We start from the raw sequence: 22,265 nt of genomic DNA on the forward strand, positions 1-22,265 counted from the left end.
GGCGGAGCTGGAGAGCTTGGGCAGTGTCCTGGGCAAAGCTAGGAGACTGCAAGCCGGGTCTCCCCAGGGGTGTGAGAAGCCACCGCTGCTCCCCTGGCCCTGGGCTCCATGTATGAGACACGGGCCCAGACTACATGGGTTCAAATCCCACTCGACCTCTCACCTCCCCTGTGAAGCCATCAGAGAAAGCAGGGCCTTTCTGCCGTGTCCCGATAGCTTGCCTTCCATTTCCTGTCACGCTTCTTAGTATGTCAGCTACACCAGACTGACACCCTTCTACACAGTGCACCCCCATGGGGGCTGCTGTGGTCCCCATTTGTTATGGGCTATGTCGTGTCTCCCCGTAATCCACACACTGAAGCCCCGGGACTTTCCCCTGTGACTGCTTGGAGACGGGGGCCTTTGAAGAGCTCATTAGCGCAAAGCCAGATGGCCCTGAGCACAGCCTGGTTTGCACCGCAGCCCGACAGGCCGCACAGCCCCGCAGAGCCGGACCAGGCTGTGAGCACCTTGGCCGCTGTGGGCGGGCACTCCTGCCGGGACAGGTGGGTGGACCCCTTACCAGGGCTTTGAGCAGCTGCCACTGCTGCTCGTCTAGACACTGGGACAGGCCCTGCTCCAGGGCCAGCTGCTCCCGCAGCTCCTGGAGGAGCCTCTTCTTCCCGGACAGCCTCATCTGCGTCAGGGTGGCGACTGCGCAGCTGCGGAGAGCCAGCCGCCGGAGGGCAGAGTGCAGCAGCAGCTCGTGGCTCTGCAGGATGCTCTGTGTAGACCTGGGGGGAGGGGTCAGTGCTGCACTGAGCTAGGAAGACACCCCCAAAGAGCCTGGGTGACACCCCGCTACACCCGCCCAAGTTCAGATGCACAGACGCAGCGCCTGCAGTGGGCAGCCACGTGAACTGCAGGTGTAACTTGCAGAAAAATACATCCCCAACTAGAACTGCCAGCTCTTCCTGAGTTTCCATCGCAGTGAGTGATGCAGAGAAACCCTGCTCAACCAGAGGGGACCACGCCTGGTTTTATCACATAAACGGTTTGCTTAAGGCTGAGGGCTGCACAGCGCTGTGTAGTCAGAATACCGAGATGGGGAGAGCTGGCTAAGGCTCCGGCCTAGCAATAAGGAGTCGGCCCTCCCCAAATCACTCACAAGTGGCTGGAGTTAATCACAACCTGACATTCCTGCTTGAAGCAAAATAAACTCTGACTGGAGGACCACATCCGTCAAAGTTGTACACTATTGCTACAACTCTTCATCAGTGGCATCCCGCACAGTCAATAAAAACAGCCAGACACACAGACAGATAAAAGGACATCACCAACAGTAAAGTGAAAAAAGAGGCAACGAAAAAATAGCCACAAGGTACCAGGGACTGGAATAATCAAAATCTTTTAAGATCATACGTGTACATGTTCAAGGAGTTAAATGAAAAGATGAGGAATTTCACCAGATAACGAAACACTGCAAAAGAATGAAAGTTGTAGAACTCGGCACATAATAACTGACACACAGAGCTGAACAGAGGAGCCCAGTGCTAATGCCTCATGCCTGAGGAGACTGACATCTAAGGATTGTGAATCAAAGCCAGCCTGGGCAGGAAAGTCTATGAGACTCTTCTCGATTAACCAGCAAAAACCTGAAAGTGGAGCTGTGGCTCAAGTAGTAGAGCATCAACCTTAAGCAAAAATGTTAATGGACAGTGCCCAGGTCCTAAGTTCAAGCCCAAGGACTGGCATGTGAACAGGCATGCACACACATACAAATGCATACACACATGCGTACACCCACACATAAACATGCACACACGTGTGCATACACACATTTCCCAGAAACACAAGTCCACTGAGTCGGTGTCATCAGCTCCATTTTATACAGGAGAGAACGGATGAACTGTAGTAGGTGAGGTCCGCAGGGAGGCAGGACCGGGCACCTCCTGAGGACACCGGGCTGGTGAGTGTGAGCACCGCACGGGGTGGAGCTCCTCCCTGGGATGTGGTACTCACTCTTGGGAGAGGCCGCCCAGCCGCCGGAGGACCTCGTGGATGGTGCTCTCGTGATGGGCCTGCAGCTGGGCCTGCAGCGCGGTGGACAGCGCGCACTCCTCCAGCCACACCTGCTCCGGGACAGAGGGACGGAGGGCCGTGGACGCATGCTTAGGCTGCAGTGGGAGAGGGACGCAGGCACATGCGCAGCCTGCTCTGTGAGTGCCATTTTTCCTTCTTGGTGAAGAGACCTTCTCCCTGGGGCTGGGAATGTGGCTTGATGGTAGAGTGCTCACCTAGCATGCATGAAGCCCTGGGTTCGATTCCTCAGTACCACATTCACAGAAAAAACTGGAAGTGGTGCTGTGGCTCAAATGGTAGACACTAGCCTTGAGCACAGAGAGGTTCAAGGACAGAGCCAGGCCTTGAGTTCAAGCCCCAGGACTGGCAAACAAAAACTGTTTCTGTTACAATCTCTTCTGCTCCCCGTGGGGCCCCCTCCCCGCGGTCCTGTATCACCAGGACAGATGTTGCCTCAGCCATTCTGAGGCCTCTCCTGACTCAGGGTGAGGTGCACTGGACTGCTGTCCTGGCCCCGCCTCTGCGCCCCGGCCCAGGCTCTCCATGGGACAGTGACCACGTGGGGGAGGTGTCCAGGAGAGGCACTGGGGATCTCAACACTCCACGGGGCCCGTGGTTCCCCCCAGATTCCCAGCACCCCGGCCCCGGCCAGCCCGAGGTGCCCCACCTGCCGGTCCTGCTCCAGGAGGCCCCGCAGGACGTCCCACTGCCGGCGGCGGAGTCGGTCCGACTGCCCCAGCTGCCGCGCCGCCTGCTCCCGCACCTGCTGCTGGAGCGCCTCGCACTCCGCCCGGGGGAGGCCGCTCACCTCCGGGAGGGTCTGCAGGAACAGCGCGTCCACAAACCGCCCGAAGACCTGCATGGTGCCGTGGTACAGCTCCTGCAGCGAGAGCCACGTGGCTTCTTCCCGTCACCGCCCATCCTGCACGGCCTGGACTTCCCGCTGCCCTTTCCCCACAGGAGACTCCGGGACGGGCCTCTCCAGTGACAAGGTGCGCACACACAGGTGAGCTAGCACACACTGACCTGCGCACACATACAGATACAAAGCATGCACACAGACACACATGGAGACACAGGTGCACATGCTGGCACTGCACACACGTGTGCAAACACACCCATCCTGGTGGGATTACCCGGTGGGGCTTCAGGCCCTCCTGGCTCTGCCCTGCTATTCTCCTGTCCCAACATCGTGTTGCCTGCATCCTCACCCCAGGCCCTTGCTTAAAATGTGCTGCTTTAAATTATGAAAAATGGATGAGCGAGGTGGCACAAACCTGTAATCCTAGTTACTTGGGAGGCAGAGATTAGGAGGATCGTGTTTGAAGGCCAGCCCAGGCCAAAAAGAAAAACGTTCACTAGATTCTGTCTCACCCGAGGGCTGTATGCAATGGTGCAGGCCTGTCACCCAGCTGTGGGAGAAGCCCCGCAGCAGTGCGCGGTGCACCTGCCTCCCTCAGCGGCACGGGAAGACCCAGCCAGCATGGCCCAGGGACCAAGGGAGCCTCACCTTAAAAGTAACCCGTGCCAGAAGGTGCTGTGTGTCCCCATCTCTCCCTTTCGCGCAGCTCTGCACATGGCCACAGGCAGGACTGTGGCCTGCTCACCACCCGCACTCCAGTGGCTCTGGCCCTGGGAGGCCGGGCGTGCTCCCCTGCCCCCCTGCCCCGAGCTATCTGTAAGGCTGGAAGAGCACAGGATACACCAATCTGACAGTTTCCACACGGACAGAAGCGACCTGCAGCTAAGATGTGGTGCAGGGGGCCAGGCCTGCCTCCGGACACCCAGCGGGGGCCCGTACCTGGCAGAGCTCAGTCATGGCCTCCGTGGCCCTGATGTCCTCTTCCTCCTGCAGGTCGCTGAGCCTCAGCCGCTGCCTCTCCAGGACCTCGTGAAACGCCTGCGGTGGAACAGACACCGGTTCAGGAGAGACGCAGCCCCCTCCCCCCTGCTGCTCACGGGTGCGGATGCCACCCTAGCCTGTACTCGAGGAGACAGGCACAGAACCGTCCCGCCAGGAGCTGGCGGCAGGGCAGGTGGTTTTCTTTGTTACACACAGGCCCACCAGCCACCCTTGGCATCCCTGTCCTGGCCCCGACACCGTCCTCCAACGCTGACTTAGATGGCTGTAGACCCCACCCACGCCTGGGAAGACCCAGCTGAGGGGCAGCAGGGTCACCGCGGGCCAGAGAGTGGACCAGGGACCTGAGCGTACCCAGACCCTCCACGATGCTCTGGCCTCCCACCACTGCAGGGTTGCCACTCTACGACCTTCCACTAGGGGCGCTAGACCGCAAAGAGCCAAGAGGACCAGTGCCAGGCTTTGGGACACACCTAGGACTGCATCCTGACTTTGGACATTGCACCCAAAGAAGCCAGGAATAGACCCCAGGCGCTGGCAAGGCATCCACACCCACAGGGGGCCTGTTCTCCCACTAAAGGCCCACGACACTTGCTGGCTGCACCTCCTCCCTGAACTGCAGGAACTCTTTGAAGGGCTGGGCGCTGGGCGTGAGCTGAGGGCTGGTCTGTCCCTGACACCAGGGACATGTCCCCCCCCCCCCCCGCATGACTCTCCCTGGGGCCGTAGCACTCCGCCATGCTCTAGGATTTCCCCGCCTCAGAAGTCCAGTCAGCACTGGCTCCCAGAAGAGGCAAGCGGGCTTGGGTGGGGACCTCAGCTGCAATGGGAAGGTGGGAGTCAGTTTTGACGGCACCCATGGCCGGGGCTGAGGCCTGGGGTGGAGTAGGCACCCAGTCACCTTGAGGAACGCCTTTGGGTCTGCGGTCGGCTGGGCACTGGCCAGGAAGCTTCTCTGTTCGTCCTCCTGGACCTGCGTGAGTCTTGCTGTCTCCTCTGCCTGCCGAGCCTGGGCCGCCTGGGCCAGGTCTTTGCCTCGCTGGATGAACTCTGGGATTGGAAAGAGCCAAAGGGCACAGGCGACTCTAGCAGACCCGACGGCGCTGGCCGTGCCCCGTCGAGGAAGCCGGCGCTGGCGCGGGCAGCGGACGGCCAGCGGCCTGTCTCCTCTCCAGCTCCCGCCACGGGGCCTTCTCAGACTGGAGCCTCGCCCCCTTTGGGGTGGGCCCGGGACAGGTGTGAACTCACTCGAGAACACGTGTGGCTCCCCTGTCCACGACGACCCTGCCTCTCCCTTGACCGCCCTACAGCTGGGCAGGGCCGTGTCACGTGGGCAGGGCGCGGGGCTGGGGCTCATGGCTAGGCACTGCAGGGACTGTCCCCTCGGAATTCCGGGCGAGCCTGGCTCCCTGGGGGATCCTGGCCTGCAGAAGGCTGGCTACTCAAGACCCCGTGTCCTGGCCTGTGACGCCATGTCACCTGTGGTCCTCTCCTCCTCCCCCCCCCCCGCCCCGCCTCTCTGCCTGTGGCCCAGGGAGGGCGAGCTCACCCCTGCTGAAGCGCTCGGCCTCCTCCCAGAAGGCCTTGTGCTGCTGAGCCAGCAGCTCCTCCTTCTGCCCCGCAGACAGCTTCCCCTGGGCGGTCAGCAGCTCCAGGCCGCGGGAGATGGCGGCCAGGCGGCATCTAGTCTCCTCCTGGACCTGCAGCCTCAGGAACTCCATCATTTTTGCCATGTATGCCCGCCCCATCGTTCTCTCCAGAATGTCCTGAGGGAAAGACAGAACCACGGCCTGGGGTCATCAACAGACCATGTGGCTCAGGGAGACCCTGGGCTCCAACACCACGCACCACACTCGGAGCGCAGCCCAGGAGCCCCTGAGCCTCCGTGCCTGTTATCCAGCTGGTCAGAAACAAGAAACACCGCTCTCCCCCTCCCCTCCCCGCGGGACCGTGTAGCCCGTGTGCTCGGCACCCCTGTGAGCTCCCTAGAAGGCTGCTCTTAGGGACAGGAGCCCAGGAAGCACGTGACCCAGAGGTGCTTGCCCCTTCCTCCATCTCCCTCCCCCAGGCCGCCACAGTCCTGGAAAACACACAAGAGCAACCGTGGTCGTAGCAGCCTTGTCTTCCCATCCCAGAGAACCCAAGGCCTGGGATGTCAGAGATTTTTTCCCAAGGGTGAGACTGGGATGAGTATTGACTCCCAGGCTGGGCGTGGTGGCTCAAGTCTGTAATCCTAGCTACTCAGGAGGTGAGCGTAAAAGTTCACAGACGTCATTTCAACTAATGGCTGCACACACCTGCTATCCCGAACACTAGGGAAGCCCCAAGGCCAGGTCCTGCATCCCCAGTGACACGAAGAAGGCCCCTGCCCCCCAGGAGGTCACAGCACAGGCTGCTCTGGGTAAAACACAGAATTCTACCTCAAAAACAAAAGGAAAAGAAGCTGGAGAGTGGGGCACTGGTGGCTCACCCCTGTAATCCTAGCTACTTAGGAGGCTGAGATCTGAGGATCACAGTTTGAAGCCAGCCTGGGCAGGAAACTCTGTGAGACTCTTATCTCCAATAAACTACTCAAAAAGAAACGAAAAGCCAGAAGTGATGCTGCGGCTCAAGTGTTATTACATTCACCTTGAGCAAAAGACACACAGGGACAGTACCCAGGTGGAGTTCAAGCCCCAGGACCAGCAAAAAGGAGCTAGAGTCATGACTCAAGTGGTAGAGCACCTGCCTAGCAAACGCAAGGCCTCCAGTTTAAATCCCCCAGTACTGAAACCAGTGGTACCTCCACTGGGAGTGGAGACCTCCTGTCTCCATGGCCTCCCGACCTCATGGGGGTGGTGGGGGCGAGAGGCCGCGGGGCACGCTGACCGGAGGCGGCACAGGTCCCGACGCCGTGGAGTGCAAAGCTCCTTGGGGATTATCTGAATGCCACTTGTGTGTGGGGGTCCTGCACCCCCCCCGGCCGTCTCTGTCCCAGGCCACTGCCACTCCTGCTGTCCCCGTCCTGCTGGCCCCTTGTCCGCACGGCTGATGTAGGGACTTTGTCCCACAGGGCTCTGTCACCCCTAGCCCCTCCTGGGCTTTGCCCCCAAGTCCTGGTTCCTGGTGTCCCTGGGCCTCTGTGCCCCACTGCCCCTAAGCTCCTGTCTCAAGGTCCAATCTCCAGAGCCCTTGAAGCAGCCCTGGGCTGCACCGCAGTTGCTGGCCCAGCCATGGGCCTCCCTGCAGCTGAGCTGTGTGGCCTCTGCTCCAGCCGCAGGGAACAGGGGAGGGTGGACAGTGCCCCAGGTAAGTCCCACCAGAGCGCACTGGGCCTCACCATCCCGTCCTCACAGCTGTGGGCCCCTGCCTGGCTCCCTCCGGTTCTACAGCCCCGACAGCGGCCGCCCGCCGCTAGAGGGCGCAAGAGGATAAGCAGAGGACCAGGAAGATGGTGGGAAGGCCATGCTGGTCCTGCAGGGGCTCAGAACCAGGTGTGGCCATCAGGGCTCTGGAAGGTTCCGGGAGATGATGGAAGGTCAAAGACGTGCAGGAGCCGAGGAGCCATCTCACTGACCTGAGTACAGGTGAGTATCTTCCAAGTTCCTAACCAGAGCCGCAGGGCCTGGGTTTCCTCACCTGACCTGAAGGTCAGAGGTGATGAGGGTTAAGAGCCTATGCCAAGCATACTGACTAAGAGCCAGGGCAGTGCCCATAACCGTCAGGATGATTCCCACGTCTCTCAGCATCCTCTTTCGTTTGGTCTGAAGACGTGGGATCTGAAAGGTTCGGGTCCCATCTTGGGGATTTTTCTGGGTGGTATTGACACTACTGGATACATTCTAGATCATTCTAGGTCCACTTGTCCAGACCAGAACCACTGCCTGGAGAATCTGCAGTCCCCAGGGTTTATCAAGAATGTGGAGAATTACAGCACCTACCAGGCCTATTTGCGGCAACTCGTGGGTGTTAAGGATCACCCGGCTCCAAGCGGCTGAGCTGAGCCCACACCCAAGGTTACACAAGTGGATTTCTCTCCACCAGAGAGATGCATCTGTGGCTCCCATCAGAACCATCTGCAAAGTTTTACAAGCCAGGCACGGGCCATTTGTGTAGCGCTAACATCGTGCATGGGTCATATAAAATCACCGCCACCACAGGCAGGAGGCCCAGGGCAGCTGTCAAGCCTACCAGAGGCATACGTGTCCGGGCCTTCACATACGAAATGATTCTGTAGGCCTCCATCGAGAGCAGGACTGGAGCAGGCAGTTCAGAATCGGGGCGGGGCTGTGTGCCTGGGCACAGGCATCCTTTAAAAGCTCCCCAGGGGACGCCCAGGGCAGTGGGAGGAGCCAGCCAATCCTCTTTCTGCGGCAGGGGGCAGCGCCTGCACTGCTCACCATCCTGCGAGCAAAACAGCCTCCAGCGTCCAGGCTGCCTCCCCTCCTGCTTGAGTCTGACCCCCAGGTGGAGGCCCACCAGCACCTCATCAGAACTTTCTAGAGCTCCCCCCTTGACCGTGCACAGCTTTGGGAACCCTCTGGGCCAGCGCCTCCATCCATGCGTGGATGACAGATTCACTGCTTTCTGGGGGGGCACTGTACCCCCATCCACAACATGAAGGGTGTGACCTGATTGTCATGATACCCTGGGCCTCAGGACGCCCCCATCTCTAGCCTGACCACACATGCGTTCCCTCCTGCCCTCCCGCCTTACCAGAGCCTGCAGGTCCTGGGCGTCCCGCAGCAAGCCCTCAGCGGTCATCATCCTCTCCCTCAGGGAGGCCAGGAGCTGCCGCGCCTTGGAGCCAGAGCATTTCAACTGGTCCACAAGAAAGTGCTGGATGTCTTCCATCTGTTTCCAGAAAGCTTCCATCTGTGAAATGAACACGAGAGGCAAGGGACAGAGAACGCTCATTAAAGCAAACGACACGGCGTGCACTTGAGATTTGAGATCCACCTCCTAGTGCAAAGCGTTTCTGAACCACCTGCAGCTGCAGCTTCAGCCAATTTATCTTGGGCCCGATCATGCTCTGTGGAGGTCCTCGTGGTCCTCTGTGGTGGCAACAGTTTAGAGAGGGCTTTCCAGAAAACCGTGTAGAGCATCCCGGAACCTGATCTTTTTGTTTTTTTGTCGGTCGTGGGGCCTGAACTCTGGGCCTGGGCGCTGTCCCTCAGCTCTTCAGCTCAAGGTGAGCGCTCTACCACTTGAGCCACAGTGCCACTTCCGGCTTTTTCTGCTTAAGTGGTGCTGAGGAATTGAACCCAGGGCCTCATGCATGCGAGGCAGGCACTCTACCATGGAGCCACCTTCCTTCTTGACAGGAGGTGAACACAGCCCACTCTCTGCCTGTCCCTGCCCTCTCAGCTCACAGCCTTCCCCGGCACCCACCGCTGCTCACCCACAGCCAGGCACAGCCACACCCTGCACCCGGGACGTTTTACCCAGCGCGCCTCTCCACCACGCCCTGCAGCATGCTGACTCCGCTCTGAAGCGGTGTCTCCACAGTCCTCCGGCAGGGACCCTCCCAGCTGCCGCGGTGAGCCGCTGCCCGGCCTTCCTCTCACAAGAACCGCGGCTTCACGCTCCCACATCCCCTCGGCTGCCACCTTGGCCCTGAGGACGCCCCATTTCCTAGCTCTGGTGAGGCCCTCCCGTCGCTGTGCAGTCTGCACGGCTATGAACACACGCTTCTTCTCATGAAGCTGCCCAGGACCTGGACCTGGGAACACCCAGCTGCGCGCTCAGGCTGTGGCCCTCGGGCCTCTAGGGGAGATTTTCCTTTTCACTTCAGAAACTCTCACTTGGTTCACATCGTTTGTCGGCCAGGACTACGCCTGTTTGTTCTAATCCTAATCTTGAGTAGCCTGGGGAAGATCTGAGGATTGTGGTTCGAAGCCAGCCCAGGCAGGAAAGTCCATGTGACTCTTGTCTCCAATTATCCAACAACAACAACAACAAAAAACAGAAGTGGGGCTGTGGCTCAAGTGATAGAGCACTATCTTTGAGCAGAAGCAGCTCAGGGACAGTCAGGCCCCAAGAGCAAGCCCCAGGACCAGCAGAAACAATTTTTCTTTTTAAAGCAATCTGAAGTTTAAATGGGGAAAAAAGTCCTCTGGGAATCCTCGCCCGCAACTACACTTTCTGTCTGTTAACCTTCAGGCTCTGGATCCCAAGCTTGCTCGGGGCATGATGGGATCCTGTGTTAACCCCGCCCAAGAACCAGCTCCTTCTTGGGGAGGGCCAGGAACCCAGCACACACGTTGTCCAGGAGCTGTTCAGAGCGCTCTCTCTCCTCCTTCTCCACGTCAGCCAGGGTGATGTAGATGGAGTCCCCAGCACCCAGCATTCCCGTGTGCAACAGGCTGACCTGAAGTCCCTTTTCTAATTCCTCCAAATCCTAAAAACAAAAGACCATGCACACATAAGGAAGCAAACTATGAAAAACTCAACTGTAGCTTAAATTTTAGAAAAAGACAGCTGTTTCTTTTTTAAAAACTATTATTAATTGAAGTGCCCTTTGAACAAGTACTTTAAATGAAAAACACTTTATATGACTAACTGGTTCCTAACAATAATTAAAGCTGTGAGGATTGTCCTGCTTAAAGCTTAATGTTATTTTCCTTATTAAACTTAGATCCTCAGGAATGAAGGGTTATTTTCTTCTATATTCCCCTCTGTCAAAACAGTATAGGTATACTTTCAAAAAAAATTAAAAGTGAAACTGGTGGTGGCGGTGGCTCATGCCTGTCATCCTAGCTACTCAGGAGGCTGAGATCTGAGGATCACAGTTCAAAACCAGCCTGGGCAGGAAAGTCCCTGAGAATCTTCTTTCCAATTAACCACCCAAAAAGCTAAAAAGTGGAGCTGTGGCTTAAGTGGTAAGGTCTCCAGCCTTGAGAAAAAGGTTAAAGCATAGAGGGAAACTCTTAAGTTCAAGCCTCAATACTGGCAAAACAAAACAAAAAAAACCCAAACAAACCCAAAACCAACCAACCAGACAAACAGACGAAAAACACAGAAAAACCAAATCCTGTATTTCAACCCTTATAAAGACCTGGAAAATATCATCACGTGAGGGGTGGGCTTGGGAGCAAGTTTCTTCCCTACTCATCTCGTTTCTATAGGGAAACAGTACACACTACACACCAGGGAGGGAAGAATGTATTTGATTGGTGGGCTCAAGCACAGGAAGTGGGTGCGGTGAGAGTTTCCCCGCCCCTTCATCTCTGGATGCAGCCATCTCGGAAGGCCATTGCTCTGTTGTGGTCTCAGAGCGGGGTGGGCAGCAAAGGCCCTGTTCCATGTGGGAAGCCTGGCTGGTGTCCACACAGGGAATTGGGCCAATGCCGACATTCAGTACTGGAAAGCCAACGGTGCTGGGGGCTGGGGGCTCCCGTGCGTAATCCTAACTTCTCGGGGCTGAAATCTGAGGACTGTGGTTTGAAGCTGGCTGGGATAGGGAATTTTAAGAGACTCTTATCTTCAGTTAACCAGCCGGAAGTGGAGGTGTGGCTCAAGGGGTAGAGCGCTAGCCTTGAACAACAACAGAAAACACAAAAAAGAAAGCTATTGGTGACCACTGCACCTCTAGGCCACATCCTTCAAGATGACCTCAGCCGTAACGGAGCGGCATTGCTACATCTGTCTCTTTCACTCTATCAATGGACTCGTCTGGAACTCAGGAAGGAACCTGGGGTCTATGAGAGGCTTCTCCAAACACCAACAGGGAGAGAGGGAAGCGGTTCTCTCCAGAGCAGTTTTCTAGTTCTTTCCACACTGGAAAGAGTCAAGTCCAAGTAATACAGATGGTGAGTGACAATCACTGAACACATTTTACCTTTCAAATAGCCTTGCTCCTTGCACTGAGTAACACCCTTGGGTTGTGACTATGTGGTAGCTGTGAGTCCTGGTAGCCTGTGTTTTTTCCTTCAGATTTTCTTCTTACACTCACTTATACGTATACTTCTACACCTCATTGTAATATAAATGCTGCCACATAGTACTTTTTTGCATTAAACTGTTTCCAAGTTGCCTTGGGAGGTTACGCACTCACACGTTCTTGCTTTGAAAGAATCGTCTGGCACAGTTCGTCATCAAACTTCTTCTTAGGAAGGAGGTCTACGAGGCACATTTTTAAAATCTGGATAAACATCTATTTTCAGAAGGGAAGTTAACAAAGAAAGGTGTAACCAACGGTCTCTCCCTCTCTTTTCCCTCCACCCCACCCCCCAAATGCTTTTTGCTACAAGAAAAGACCTCACGTCATGTATCATGATAGTGGACTACCATGTATTGCATTTCCTTCCTTCCTTCCTCTCTTTCTCTCTCTCACTCTTTCTTTTTATATTAGGGTTTTGAACTCAAGGCCTTGTACTTGCTAGGCAAGCTTCATACAGGCTAGGTGTGGTGGTATATACCTGTATTCCCAGCTGAACGGGAGAGTTGGAAGGATCTTGATTCTATATCATCCTGGGCATGAGTGAAACACCCTACCTGGAAAATGAACTAAGGAAAGGCTGCTCTGCCGAGTCAGCCAGGATCACTCTGCTCATCAGCAGGGAGAACCTGAGAATGGAGGCTGGGGTCCCTCCCCCGCCCTGGGGGAGCACAGGGCTCTGGGAGAACAGCCCCACCCTGCCCCGGGACAGCAGCTGTGTGGTGGCTCTGGGGCCGGGGCTGGTAGAGGAAGCGTCTCAGATCTGTGTCTCAGATCCCAGCATGAGCGATGGCATCTAGCGCAGCGCTTGTTCTGAGCCGAACTTAGTCGGGCGACCCCAGGTCTACCTCTCCAGCAGTTTATCACCAAGGTGTCCGCTGTCCTTCTGTCCATCTGTCTGCCTGCCTGTCTGTGTCACTCTCCTTCCCTCAGTCTCCTGTCCCTACTCCTCTCTGACTGTCACAGACTGTGCACGAGGGGGAGCAGACTGCTCGCTCACTCTTAGTCTTCTCAGGGGATGAAGCTTGGGGCATCGGCTTCTCCTCCATAAAGTAGGGGTAATCATGGTGAAGACTAACTGTAACCGTCCACTGCCTATCCCCAGCAGCTGGGCACTGGTGGATCACGCCTAAAATCGTAGCTACTCAGGAGGCTGAGATTGAGGTTCGAATCTAGCCTAGGCAGAAGAGTCCAGACAATTCTTATCTCTGATTAATTAGCAAAAAGCCAGAAGTGGAGCTATGGCTCAAGTAGTAGAGTGACAGCCTTGGGCGAAAAAGCCAAGGGAGTGTGACGCCCAGAGTCCAAGTCCCAGAATCAACACACACACACACACACACACACACCCTAGCACTTAGTAGGCACTCAATAAAAGCAGTGGGCATAATCATCAGGCCAGCCGCCAATCCTCCGAAGAGGATTCAGGCTGCACTTGGTCTCCCTCAGGACCCGCGGCCTGAGCGCCGCGGGCAGAGCCGCCTTTCCAGCATGCTTGGACTCCCCCATGCTCCCTCCACGCTCCCCCACAGCCCCCTGCCCCCCCGCATCTGCCCCTCCCTCCCCCCCGCCGTCACCCAGGCCTGTGTCCAGGCATCTCAGGGTCCCCAGGGCCAGAAAGCGATGCTCCCCACCTACCGCGTGCTTCTCCCGCCTCAGCGCCGCGTCCACACGCATCAAGTCCTGTAAGTGAAGGCTGTGGACACACAGGTCCGTGTCCGCGCTGCACCGTGCAGAGAAGCAAGCAGGAGACATCAGAACACGGCCGCCCCGCTCAGGCCCCACGTGGGCTTTCTACGTGTCCACTGCCCCGTTGCCCATACCCACCAGGGACCAGAGAGATGCCGGGGACCCGCCGTGAGTGGGGGACACAGCAGGGGGGGGTGAAGATGGAACGCATCAGACAGGGAGGGGGAGAGCCTGCCCTTCCCCCGCGCCCCATGGGCCTGTCTTTCCTGGGTGATGCCCTAGCAACCTCTGCTTCCTTGACCAGCGACCGGACTGAAAACCAGGGCCAGCCCAGCCCCACCCAGACAGGGATTGGCCTTCAGGCTGCCAAGCCCAAGGCTTAAGGCCTGGCCCTTCCCCACTCCGGAGCCCCTGGGTCAAGCGCCCCTTGGCCTCCTGGACTGTGGGGCCGCCGGGGCCAGGCCCTCTCTCCAGCGCTGCTGTGGGCTCAGCGGTGCTCCGGATGGGAATCTGGTTATTGGGAAAATCTGGTTTTGGTGGTGTTAGGTGGCTCCATCGCTCACTGGCTGCGTGAGCGTGGGAAAGTCACTCAGCCACTCTGGGTCTCCATTTCTTGTTGGTGAAACGGGAGAGACAGCAGAATCTGCCTCTCAAGGAGGCTGATAGCCGCAGGCATTCATTCATTCACTCATCAGCATTTGTTGATCACCGAACTGGCCAGGCTCCCCCTGCTGGGCGCCGGGGGCACAGTGGATCTCCCGGCTTTGGGAAGTAACCCAGCACAGCACTGAGGAGTCTTCCCAGTACGCTGCCACCAGCACCTGCACAGTGCTGTGACCCTGCGCACGGGCCTGGCAGTGGTTGCACGAGGCCCCTGCTCGCCTCTCCTCAGGGCTCTGGTCTGACTCTGTAACGTCAAGGGTGATCAGCAACGCTCAGTGAGCAACCAAAGGCTTGCTGCTCCAGCTCTGATGCTGGGCTGCCGTGTGTCTGCTCCTGGGTCACTTAACTTCTCTGTTCCGGTAGCTCTGAGCTTGGGAGCCCCGCCCTCCCGGTGGCGCGCCTCACCTCTCGCTGGCCAGCACCTCAGGGAAGCTGCCCACGCGGAGCAGGGCGCGGCTGAGCACCCTGTCATCGCTGGCGACCGAGTGCAGAGACGAGGAGCTGCCGTCACCCTTCTCCGCCTGGCTCAGGCTGCCCAGGCTGCTGGCCGGGGAGGCCTCCACGGGCTGGTGCGGTAACGCCGCCTGCTTCAGGGTCTGGTGCAGGGACGGCTTGGAGGAGCCGTCGGCCAGAGGCTGGGGCCCAGACGGCACAGTCAGGGCTCAGGGCGGGGACGCCTTGCCCAGCATCCTGGTGATTCTACCACAGCGCGCTGACAGCCTGCAGACGGGCTGAGGGCGCGAGCCGCTGCCCCAAGACCATGGCCACGCCCAAGTCCTGGGGCTGAGTCCGCTCCTTAGTCCCTGTACTTGCCCCCGGGAGGCTAGCCCCTGTGCCTCCCCCTCCAGGCAGCCCTCCATACATCCCACTGGTCCTAGCACCTACAAGGAGCTCCGCCCACATGGGGGTGGAGCACGGGGAGTTGCACCCTGCAGGGAGAACCCCAGCATCAGTGCCGCCCCTGTCTAGCCTAGTCTAGTCTCCCCACCTCCTTCCTTTTTCCTTTTCTTTTTCTTTTTGTCAGTCGTGGGGCTTGAACTCTGGACCTGGGTGCTGTCCCTCAGCTCTTCAGCTCAAGGCTAGTGCTCTACCACTTGAGCCACAGCACTACCTCCAGTTTTCTGGTAGTTAATTGGAGGTAAGAGTGTCACGGATTTTCCTGCCCAGGCTGGCTTTGAACTGCAATCCATAGATCTCAGCCTCCTGAGCAGCCAGGATTACAAGTGTGAGCCCCGGCATCTGGCTCTTTTTGTGCTGGTCCTGGGGCTTGAACTTAGGGCATGGGCACTGTCCTTGAGCTTTTTTGTTCATAGTTAGTGCTCTACCACGTGCACCACAGATCTACTTCCAGCTTTTTGATGGTTAATTGGAGATAAGCATCTCATAGGCTACAATTCCTGCCCAGGCTGGCTTTGAACCGTGATCTTCAGCCTATTGAGTAGCTAGGATTATGGGCATGAGCCACCCGCCTCCCAAAGGCCTACTTCTTTCTTAGTTTGTGCTCTGTCATGAGTCAGATCTGCCCCAACAGCACAGAACAGAGTGGCTTTCCCAGTCTGCTCCATCCCACACCCCCGAGGTAACCCCTGAGAAAATGGTCTGACACAGAATGCTCAAATGGCCTCCAAATGGCACATCAGATCCCCCCACATCCTCCCACTCCCACGTGAATCTCTAACACGCTGCCCAATTCACCATAGCTCTAAGATACACTGAAAACTCTCACCCGGAACTTCTGATTGATGGGGTACACCACTCTGGCCCTCAGCGCAAACTCGGTGATATTGCTGTTGAAAGGCAGCTCCTGCTCCTGCAGGGGACAGAGAAAAGGGTAGATTTCAATGGGAGAAGAGCGGCTGCAGGAAGGGGCTGTGATAGGCTCATTAGAGCCTGGCTGAAGGGATGGACAGATGGATGGACAGATTCAGAGGTGAATCAAGTGCCTGAATAGGTAGAAACAAATGGGTGGATGGTGTCAGGTCCAGATAGCCAGGGGTCCTTATCTTGAGGCCCCAGACTGATGCCTGGCTTTCTGAACACACCTGCCTTGCTCTCTCTGGTGTAAACCGTGGCTGGTGCAGGCCAGCAGGGCTTACGGCTGCCTTTTGAACAGAGCAGAGCTTTGAACAGACACTCCCACCCTCCTCTCTACCTTTCTCCGCGTGTGATGCGTTTCATACGCTATCTGCCTCACTATTATTTACTTTCGTAAAACCCTCCACTAGACAACTCTAAAACCTTCCACTAGACAACTCTACCCACGATAGTACCCTAGCCCTGAGCCAACAGCTTTGGCTGGAGGCGCCCCTCCCCTCCCCAGGTTCTCTCTGGATAAATCTGTGCTGTTGTTGAGTCATCTTTTAGTCTAATCTCCATTCCTATTGACCCTGATACCTGGATGGATAAATGGGTGGACAGATGGATAGATACACAGATGGACGAGTAAGTGAATAGCTAGATTGATAGATGAATAGGTGTCCAGATGGATGGAGAGATGGATGGATGGACGGACAGATGGATGGACAGATGGACGGATGGATGGAGGGATGGAGGAATGGATGAATAAATGCATGAATAGGAACCATGAGTTCTTGTCTGCTCTCTACCACAAAACCAGTCTTAGATGACAAGAATGCGGGAAGACCAGCAGTGGGCTGAGCTTCCAAGGACCTGACCACAGGAAGATAACCTCTGCTTCCCAGACAGGCCAAGCTGGGCACCTGAGGCCACACCACTAGTCAAAGCAGAACTGGGCCTTGAACTTGAGATTTTCTGGCTGCAGGTTTGTCTGCCGAAGTTGACACCAGAATGGCTGCTTCATGACAATAGTGAATAAGAACCAGAATAAGAGCCATGCACGGCAGAGGGAAGGGGGTGCTCAGGAGGGAAGCTGGGGTGTCGCTTTGCTGTGTCTCACGCAAGGCAGACACGGAGGGATCTCATCACCACCGAGTCCCCAGTGCCACTAACCCAACCTCCCAGGCCTGGTCCACGGCAGGGTGGCTCCCCTCCCACACCCCAAGGGTGCCTCGGCCCTCGGATTTGCCTATGGGATCTCATTCTCCGGGAGTGCTCATCAGGAGCATGCCCATTTCACAGAGGGGAAACTGAGGCTCAGAGACAGCACCTTTCAGTGAAGAAGAGAGTGGTTCCAACTTGCAGCTTCCTCTATGGCTCATCTTCACCCCTTCTGGGCTTCCCTGGGACCTGAGGGCACCCTACACACCTTCTCCCCTCCCCCTCTACCCACAGCTCCCTCCCCCACGCTCGACCTGAAGTGTTTCAGATTCAAAGGGACCTAGATGAAGAGCAGCAGGAAGACTGAAGGAGGCCGCTTCAGGATTGGCTGCACCACCTGTCAGTCAAAATGAGGGCACTTGGGAATGAAACCACTATGGTTTAGAGGCCCACAGGAAGCAAAGGAAGCAAAGCAACCTTGTGGGAAGTCTAAGACAAGGTGAGTGCAGCCTCTTAGACCTGTGGAGACAGCACTGGGGAGACAGAACCTGGGAGGGGGGGCTGGACTGCCCTGCCTGGGCGGGGCACCACCCGTGGGCGCGTCTCCCTTCCACCCTGACCTCTTGCAGGCCACAGGCCTGAGGCTGGAGATGAAGAAGGACCGCAGGGGGCAGTGACATCTGTCACTGTCTGGCAAGACCCACTGACCACCGCCATCCTTCCCTGTCCCATCCTGCTACCCCCCCATCTCCCCCCCCCCCCGCTGCCTTCCCGGGCAACACAGCTATTCAGAAAACTGGCCACAGGGTGGATTTACAAGGTAAAGCCTCAGCCGAAGCAACGCCAGTCTTCAGAAGACCAGTGATGTGTAAGAGTGTGTGTGTGTCTAGGGGTGTCTCAGACAGGAAGGCCTCCCTGGGGTTCAGAACCCCACCCCGGCAGGTCTGTAGACTGGAGTCCCTGACCACAGCCCTCAGAGCTCTCAGGACTTCCTGTGGGTTTTTGCCACAGAAGCATATTCCTCAAGCAGAGCTCAGCCAAGCCAGTCAAGCCTCGGGGGCTCAGCCCAGGGCTCCTCTTCCATGCCGGAGGACGGGTGGGTCATGGCTGGACTCACCCCCCAAACAGTGGGGAGCACAGGGCATCTGCAGAAGGTGGGGGCCAGCCCCACACAGGCAGCTCCTCAACCTCTGGCCAATCATTAGCTTGTGCACAGGCATTTGCTCAATGGAGTGAAACAGCCCGCAGGTGAAACATTACCAGGCAAGGAGAGACTCGGGGTGAGCTGAGAATTGGGCTAACCCCGGGGTTGGGAGTCAGCCGCTGCTGGCAGAGTCTTCGGGACTTTGGGAATGGGAGGACCCCCCCCCCCGGGAGGGACACAACTTGGTGACACTGAAGGAAGCCATGACCACAGCTCACAAAACAAGGAGCTGTGACAGCACACGCGCGTGAGCAGGCCTGGCTTTGATGCTGGACGCCAAGGCCAGGGTTCTTCCCCTCCCAGCTGAAGCTATCTTCCCGGCCTGTGCCACTGCATTCCTGTTTTTCTTCCAACTACTTCTGTTGGGACAGAATTCCTATAGCAGTGCCTGGGGCTGGACACCACTTTCTAATCCCTTCACAGGTATGGGTGGATTTTACACGTTTTTGTTGTATTCAAGAGAAACCCCTGTGCCAGCCGTGCTAGCTCATGCCTGTAATCTCAGCTCCTTGGAGGATGAGATGGGGGAATCTTAATTTAAAGCCAGTCAGAAGGAAAGGTTAGTGAGATTCCCACCTCAGCAACTAAGCTGGGTGTGGTGACGCCTGCCTGCCATCCAAGCTGCTCAGGAGACCACAGGTAGGAAGATTCGAGTCTGAGGCCAAAAAACACAAGACCTGCCCCCAAAAATAACTAAAGAGAAAAGGACTGGGGTGTGGCTCAAGTGATAGAGAGGCGGCCACCTACTACAAGGCCCGGAGTTAAAACTCTTATTATGGCAAAGAGAGGGAAAGAAACCCTTCAGAAATCACCCTGCCTTCTCTTTTCCCACCCCAACCCCTGACCACCAACCATGAATCTGTTTTCTGTCCATATAAACTTTCCAGTTTGGAATGCTTCCCGTGAAACACTCCACAAAACATTCCCTGTAATATAAGGTTCCCCGCCCATCCCTACAGAGTTCATCACGTAGCATAAGTACTCATCCACACAGAATTCATCACTTAGCATAACTACTCATCCAGACGGAACTCATCACTTAGCATAACTACCCATCTATACAGAACTCAAACAGCAGTGCCGAGGATCCGCATATAATCAGTGTGTATTAGCTTTGTTTCTTTTTACGCCCAAGGAATATTCCTTTGTGTGGATGTGCTGCATCTCCCTCACCCTTGGTCAGCCAATGGCCACCTGGGTTTCCACACGATCATGCGGTGAGCCATCACGCAGTAAGTGATCACACGGTAGCGATCACACAGTGCATCTGCACCGCAGAGAGCCGGTGATGAACAGCCCCACAGATGGGCAACGGCAGAAGCTCCCCGCATAGCTCTTGCAGGCACAGGATCCCGTGTGCAAAACCAGCCCAGGACAATGCCCGGACCTGGGGTCACCTCCGACGGGTGCTGCTCACCAGGATGTGTGCACCTCACCAGCCTAAAGCTGAACACATGTACATTTGCTTGCGTGTGAACAACGCCTGGCAGGCCTATGGGGGAAACAAACGTGTTGGTCTGGAGACACAACACGCGGGTCACCAGTGGGACGCCTGACAAACGCCCCAAAGGCACACAGACACAGGCTTACCAGAGCCCCCTCCGTCCTCAGCGAGGGCGCCTCTCTCCTGCGTCTCCTGGGTGGGGTGCTCGCTTCCAGCGGGCTCGGCACGTCCGGCTCCAAGTCCTTGAGCAGCCGTTGCGCATTGTCCTTCTGAAGCACAAAGGGAGACACGGGACCTGAAGCCCAGCAGCCCGCGTCCCCCCGGGAGTCCGCCGGACAACTGGCCCGGCCAGCGGCCACCCCGGCCTGCCTCTCTGGCCTCCGCGGCCATCTGGGGGTCTGAAATGTGTTCTTCAAGATGGCCAGGATCACTTTCCTGAGAAGCTGCCCTGCAATGTGCCCCACTTTCAAGCGGGGTCAGGAATCACCAGTCAGTCACACAAGGACAGATTCTAACATAAAAAAGCAAAACGCAAAGCAAAGCAAAGGAAAAGGCAGGCGAGCAAGCAGACACGACACAGGGAAGATGTAAAACAAGTGATCAACAATTATCACGTCCTTAGCCAGATAAGATACTCTATTCACAAAGCAAGAACAGCAGGGCAGTTATAACCAGACAGGATTCCGGAGCAAGAACTCTTGAACACAATTGAACACTGTTATTTAAAATAAAATAAAAAACAAAAAACACAAGTATAAAGTTGAGAAAGTCTTCCAGATAGTAGTATCAACAACAAAGAAAACAGATGGAATACTGGAAAGAAAATACAACCCTCAGAGCCAGGTCCAAGTGGCTCACACCTGTCATCCTAGCTACTCAAGAGGCTGGGATCTGAGGATCAGTGTTCAAAGCCAGCCCAGGCAGGAAAGTCCATGAGACTCTTATCTCCAATGAACCACCAGAAAACTAGAAGTGAAGCTGTGGTTCAAAGTGGTAGAGCACAAGCCTTGAGCAAAAGAGCTCAGGGACAGTACCCAAGCCCCGAGATCACGCCTCACAACTGATTCCCCATCTTCCCTAATAAATAAAGATCCTCAGAGGCCCAAACCAACCTTAACATGGTAAGAAACAAGAGAAAGGAAGAAACAAGAGAACATATAAAACAATCCTCTAAGAAACCAAGCAAACAAGTTCCCAGGCTGAAAGATCTGGTCAGCGTCCAGCACAGTGACAAACAGCAGGGCTACCAAGACGCACCTTGATGTGCTGTCCCTCACTAAGAACAGAGAGAAGAGTCTTTAAGAACCCTGGAGGCTCCGACCTGCAGGCCTAGCTACTCAGGAGACTGGGATCTGAGGATTGAAATTTGATGCCGGCTTGGGCAGGAAAGTTCATAAGACTCTCATCTCCAGCTAACCACCAGAAAGCCAGAAGTGCAAGTGTAGCTCAAAATAATCAAGTGTCAAGGCTCTGAGTTCAAGCCCCAGTACTGACCCACAGAAGGAAGGAGGGGGAGCTCCGGAAGGACAAAGGAAAAGAAACTGTAGCTTCAGAATGGAATCAAATTGCTCAACACCAGCTATGGAAGTCAGAAGGAAAGTTTTCTTTAAATGCCTTTTAAATTCTAGGGAAAGTTATTTCCGACTTGAATTTCTGTCCGGGCCCAACTGGAGTGACCAAGCGAGACCGGCTGGTTCAGGGGCTAGCCCAGGCTGACTTCTACCATATGGGATTTCGCAGACCACTCGGCCAGGCATGGCCAACTCAAGCTCAGGGTTCAGACACACAGGGTGTGGGGGGGTCCTGCCTCGATGGGACCCCGGAGCCTCCGTGGTCCTGCACTGAAGAGTGAGAGCGGCCAGGATCCCGCACGCCCACGACCCACAGGGCGGCTGCGGAGAACAGACTAGGCCGGGCTGATCTGTGCTAGGGCCGCCCAGAGCCCTGGTCCTCACAGAACACAGTGGTTTGGGGATCCGCATCTGTTGTTTGGATTCCGTGCCTCAGTTTTCGTCTGCAAAATGGGCACATGCGTGGGATTGGTTCAGTGCCCTGTGGCGGATAAAGGCTTTCTCCATCTCAGGCCTTTTTTATTTTTGCTTCACCCTGCGTCTCCTTCAACTGGCAGAGGCCAGATCTGCCCCCCCACCCCAGACGCCATCCAGCCCCGGCTCCCAACAAAGGTTGGTTTGGTGAGTGGAAAAATCCGAGGCAGGGCTGGGCTCCTGGACAGCCCCCCTCTGCCCACTCCTGGGAGCCCGGGCGCCTCTGCTAGCACTGTGCCCAAACCTGGTCCTGCAGACGGGGAAACTGAGGCCCGGAGAGGGGTGTCAAGATCAGCGGGCAGGGTAGCATTTAGCAGACACCTGTGCGAGGCCCCAGGCCGGAGCCCCCGGGGCTCTGCCCGTGACTCTCCCGGGAGCTCGGAGCGGCCGCGCGCCAGGCAGGCCATCGCCCCCGGGGGCACGGG

At 56.6% G+C, this 22,265-nt stretch overlaps 1 protein-coding gene across 1 annotated transcript in view; it reads right to left on the bottom strand.

The window, feature by feature from the left end:
• The window catches only part of Evc (Ellis van Creveld protein), a 30,578-nt gene extending 8,331 nt beyond the window's left edge, over positions 1-22,247 (bottom strand). The window contains exons 1-14 of the mRNA XM_013023899.1: positions 22,085-22,247; positions 19,942-20,090; positions 15,916-15,999; positions 14,595-14,824; positions 13,476-13,560; positions 11,958-12,056; positions 10,164-10,301; positions 8,618-8,776; positions 5,472-5,688; positions 4,824-4,972; positions 3,863-3,961; positions 2,729-2,941; positions 2,002-2,111; positions 563-773 (exon numbers count right to left, since the gene is read on the bottom strand). Coding sequence (XP_012879353.1) covers positions 563-773; positions 2,002-2,111; positions 2,729-2,941; positions 3,863-3,961; positions 4,824-4,972; positions 5,472-5,688; positions 8,618-8,776; positions 10,164-10,301; positions 11,958-12,056; positions 13,476-13,560; positions 14,595-14,824; positions 15,916-15,999; positions 19,942-20,090; positions 22,085-22,247 — 2,106 coding nt within the window. The remainder of the gene's footprint in view (positions 1-562; positions 774-2,001; positions 2,112-2,728; positions 2,942-3,862; positions 3,962-4,823; positions 4,973-5,471; positions 5,689-8,617; positions 8,777-10,163; positions 10,302-11,957; positions 12,057-13,475; positions 13,561-14,594; positions 14,825-15,915; positions 16,000-19,941; positions 20,091-22,084) is intronic.
• Between the last annotated feature and the right edge of the window lie 18 nt (positions 22,248-22,265).

Source organism: Dipodomys ordii, unplaced genomic scaffold, assembly GCF_000151885.1.
Source record: "Dipodomys ordii isolate 6190 unplaced genomic scaffold, Dord_2.0 Scaffold71, whole genome shotgun sequence".
In the NCBI taxonomy this organism is placed as follows: domain Eukaryota; kingdom Metazoa; phylum Chordata; class Mammalia; order Rodentia; family Heteromyidae; genus Dipodomys; species Dipodomys ordii.